The sequence below is a fragment of the Apis dorsata genome, unplaced genomic scaffold, assembly GCF_000469605.1.
Source record: "Apis dorsata unplaced genomic scaffold, Apis dorsata 1.3 scaffold_429, whole genome shotgun sequence".
Taxonomy (NCBI): domain Eukaryota; kingdom Metazoa; phylum Arthropoda; class Insecta; order Hymenoptera; family Apidae; genus Apis; species Apis dorsata.
The window spans coordinates 861,214-864,473 of NW_006263682.1; the positions used below are offsets into that span (position 1 = coordinate 861,214).

Genomic DNA, 3,260 nt, shown 5'->3' on the forward strand with positions numbered 1-3,260 from the left:
TCTCGGCATCTGATTAATTTCCTCTCTCGAATCCAACGATACCAACGCGCCGCTATTTTAATCCCTCGTTAGGGAACCGATTTCGGGAACGATTCTCGAAAGCGACGCGTTTTGGGGCGTGTTAAGAGCAATACTCGAATGCTCAAACGGCATTTATCGTGTCGGATGCGCGCAAATGCGGGGAAATAATGAAGTGTACGAGACGCCGTGTTCCTGCCAATCCGGTTTATTCGACCGCCGTGAAACCGTGGTTATCGTTTCGTGTTTCGTATAGGCGAAAAATCAAATGTAACGAGGAATCGTCCCACATTGAGTTAAGAGATTACGTACGATCTGGAAATTGAACAATCATTTTTGCACGATATTTATATTTATATATCGTGGGATTGACCGAGTTTCGAGTTACGGATCATCATTTCTTCACGATGATTCGTAATTTGTAGATGTTGCAAAGAATTTACCGAGTTGAATGTAAAAATTCGTATATAATTACGAATTACAAATTGATACTCGACGCGCGCACATTTTTGTCATTTTCACTTTACAGCACTTTTCACAATACTTTTGAATCCCGTTCCATTACGAATAATTATTTCTCGCGATTTTTTTCCAACTCGAAATATTTCCAATGTAATTTTTCGCAAATTGCCGAGAAATTATTCAAATAGTGGTAATATCTCTGCACGGTGACAGATATTAATATTGAAATTATTTATAGAATATTTTTTTTTTTTCCATACGCGAATATCCGTATGAATGTAGAATTTATCGTCGGCGAAATTGAGAGAGAGAGAGAGAGAGAGAGAGAGAAATTTTTTTTTCCCCCTCAGAGACAGAAGTTGGGTGGCCGGGGAAATCCGTTGGATTGGAAGCTTCCCAATTGGTTGGTCGATGTCGCCGGGGCTAATGTCCGAACGAGTATTCTAATCTGAGTGCCGCGGCTCGCCAGTAACGTTTGTTTTCGATGAATGAACAACGATTTTTGCCGCGGTATATAAATTCCCACTCGTTCCTCCCTTCCCGCGCCGACTTTCGCGAAAGCGTGGAATTTATCAACGCGGAAAATACCTCTCTAATATTTCCCCCGGCCGAAATATTGAACGACAAAACGGTTTATTTTACGCTCGGATTCTTTACGGTTTTTTCCCCGTTATATAAAACGTTGACACGTCGCGACTGTACAGTCGTTTCGGATATAATGGACTTACAAATCAAAAACTTTTCACTTTACAACATTTCCCCGAAACAACAGTTAGAATTAAAATCAAAGTCACATAAAATGTTTTGCGTTTCCTCGAAATAACCGAAATTTCGCGTGAAATTTACGCTAGAACCTTCATTAAAACTGAATCATGATTATTCATCGGTCTCGGTTCTGCGGCAGGGAGGGAGACGCGAATTAATAAGAAACGAGAGAATGAATATATATATATGTACATGTGTATATATATATATATGTTTTTCATCACGCGAAAATGATATCGAAATAAAAAGGAAAGAAAAGAAAGAAAGTTGAAATCGATCGATGACACGGAAATATAAACAAAAATATAATTAAACGTAATTTTAATTATAAGAATTGAATTTCAAAAATGGATGCATCCCCTGTCACGCTGATCTAACGATCACTTTCGATCGCGCGAACGAAACACATACAGAGAGCATCCATCCTATCTGTCTCCTGATTAACCAAGGTCCTAACCCTATCGACACGTGACGCGCAAGTACAAATCCTCTCTCAATCTACGAAATAATCCCCGCTCGGAGTTGGAAATTATTCGCCGATTCAATCGCGTCGCCTGGTGAATTATTATCACTGGGGCTGGGGTGGCAAATTTTCAGCGGGATTCTCCCGGCCTCGTTACTCGCTCGGCTAAGAAAATCTCGCAATGACGGAATGACAAGGCCGTGACGGAGGGGGTTGGAACGATCGTGAGACTTACGTATATTGGTTTGCCTTGGTATCATACTCCAAACGGCCCTGAACCCCTTTCCCTCGATGCTCTCGTCACTGTGGAATCGTAGCCAAAGATACCTCGTCTTGGACGTGATCTCGGGGGGGAAATTCGTGCCGCAGAAGTTGCCGAGGAGATTGGCGTACCCGTGCTGGCCGTCACGTACCTCGAGATAATCGTAACGGCAGTCGGTACTATCCTCGAGCTTGAACTCGTCCCGAAAGTCGAGCCTCAGCAGCATCCCTTTCTCGGCTGAAAGAGGAAAGAGCCAACATTGTCGTTAGAAATCGTAGGAATCGTGGGAAATGGAGTCAAAAAAAATACGTGTCATCTCTTTATTCTCTCTGTATCGCATCGATGCCTCTTTCTCTCCTTCTCTCTCTCTCTCTCTCTATTTTTATCGACAGTTTTATTCAGGGATAGTTTCGGATTAACGATCTAGTTTTCGGAGAAACGATCGAGAGATAAAGCGTTATCGTTCGAATTCCCCGCACTAATCTAGTTGATTGGTCGGCTTGGCCGATAAATATTTTAATATCGTTAGCGACGGATGCCGTTCTGGCGTCCGACCAAATTATTCGAGGTATTCGTCACGCGATTCTTCTTCTTTTTTTTTCTCGTTCCGCTCCGAGGAGTGGATAATTCGGAGGATGGATCGTACTTTTTTATCCGACGAGCAGAGCGAATCGTTCGTCGAGACGTAAATTCGAACGTAGGAACGATTGATCGATCGTTAAAAGGGCAACGGCGCGGAAAATTCTGTTGTCGAAGCTTATCGTCTTCGTAACGCGATTATCCATACCAGCTTCCTCCATTCTTCGACAAATGCGATCTTTAATGCCTGACGAGTCCGTCCAATCGGTTGTATACGAGTTTTCCGTACGATAAATTGGGATCTGTGCTCCTTCCCTTCCCCCTTCCCCCGATGTAACGCGATCTCAAAGATCCGAATTCCTCGCGATTTACAAAACGAGACTGCTTCTTCGTCCTACCGAAATGGCGGCCGCCGGCGGAATTTACGCCGACGATAGGCGACACGGCCGGTAATGAAGTCGTTGGAATGCAAATGCGGTTCTCGTTCTCCTGGCACGTACCAAGATTATCCGGAAATTATTTACCGCGAATCGATCGTTAGGATTCACTTTGTCTTTGCACCAACGAGCTGAATCCTGCGATTCCCAAATGCTCAGTTTTCGCGTTTTCGCTCCATTTGCCAAAGCTTCGTAATCGCTCTATCGACTAATTATCCTAGCGACCAGCTTTCTCTCTCTCTCTCTCTCTCTCTCTCTCTCTCTCTCTCTCTCT

General features: G+C 43.5%; 1 protein-coding gene across 1 annotated transcript in view; it reads right to left on the reverse strand.

Moving 5' to 3' along the window:
• LOC102672267 overlaps window positions 1-3,260 on the reverse strand; it is a 30,638-nt gene that overhangs the window by 14,774 nt on the left and 12,604 nt on the right. The window contains exon 4 of the mRNA XM_031512429.1: window positions 1,944-2,207. Within this exon, the coding sequence (XP_031368289.1) occupies window positions 1,944-2,207 (264 nt within the window). The remainder of the gene's footprint in view (window positions 1-1,943; window positions 2,208-3,260) is intronic.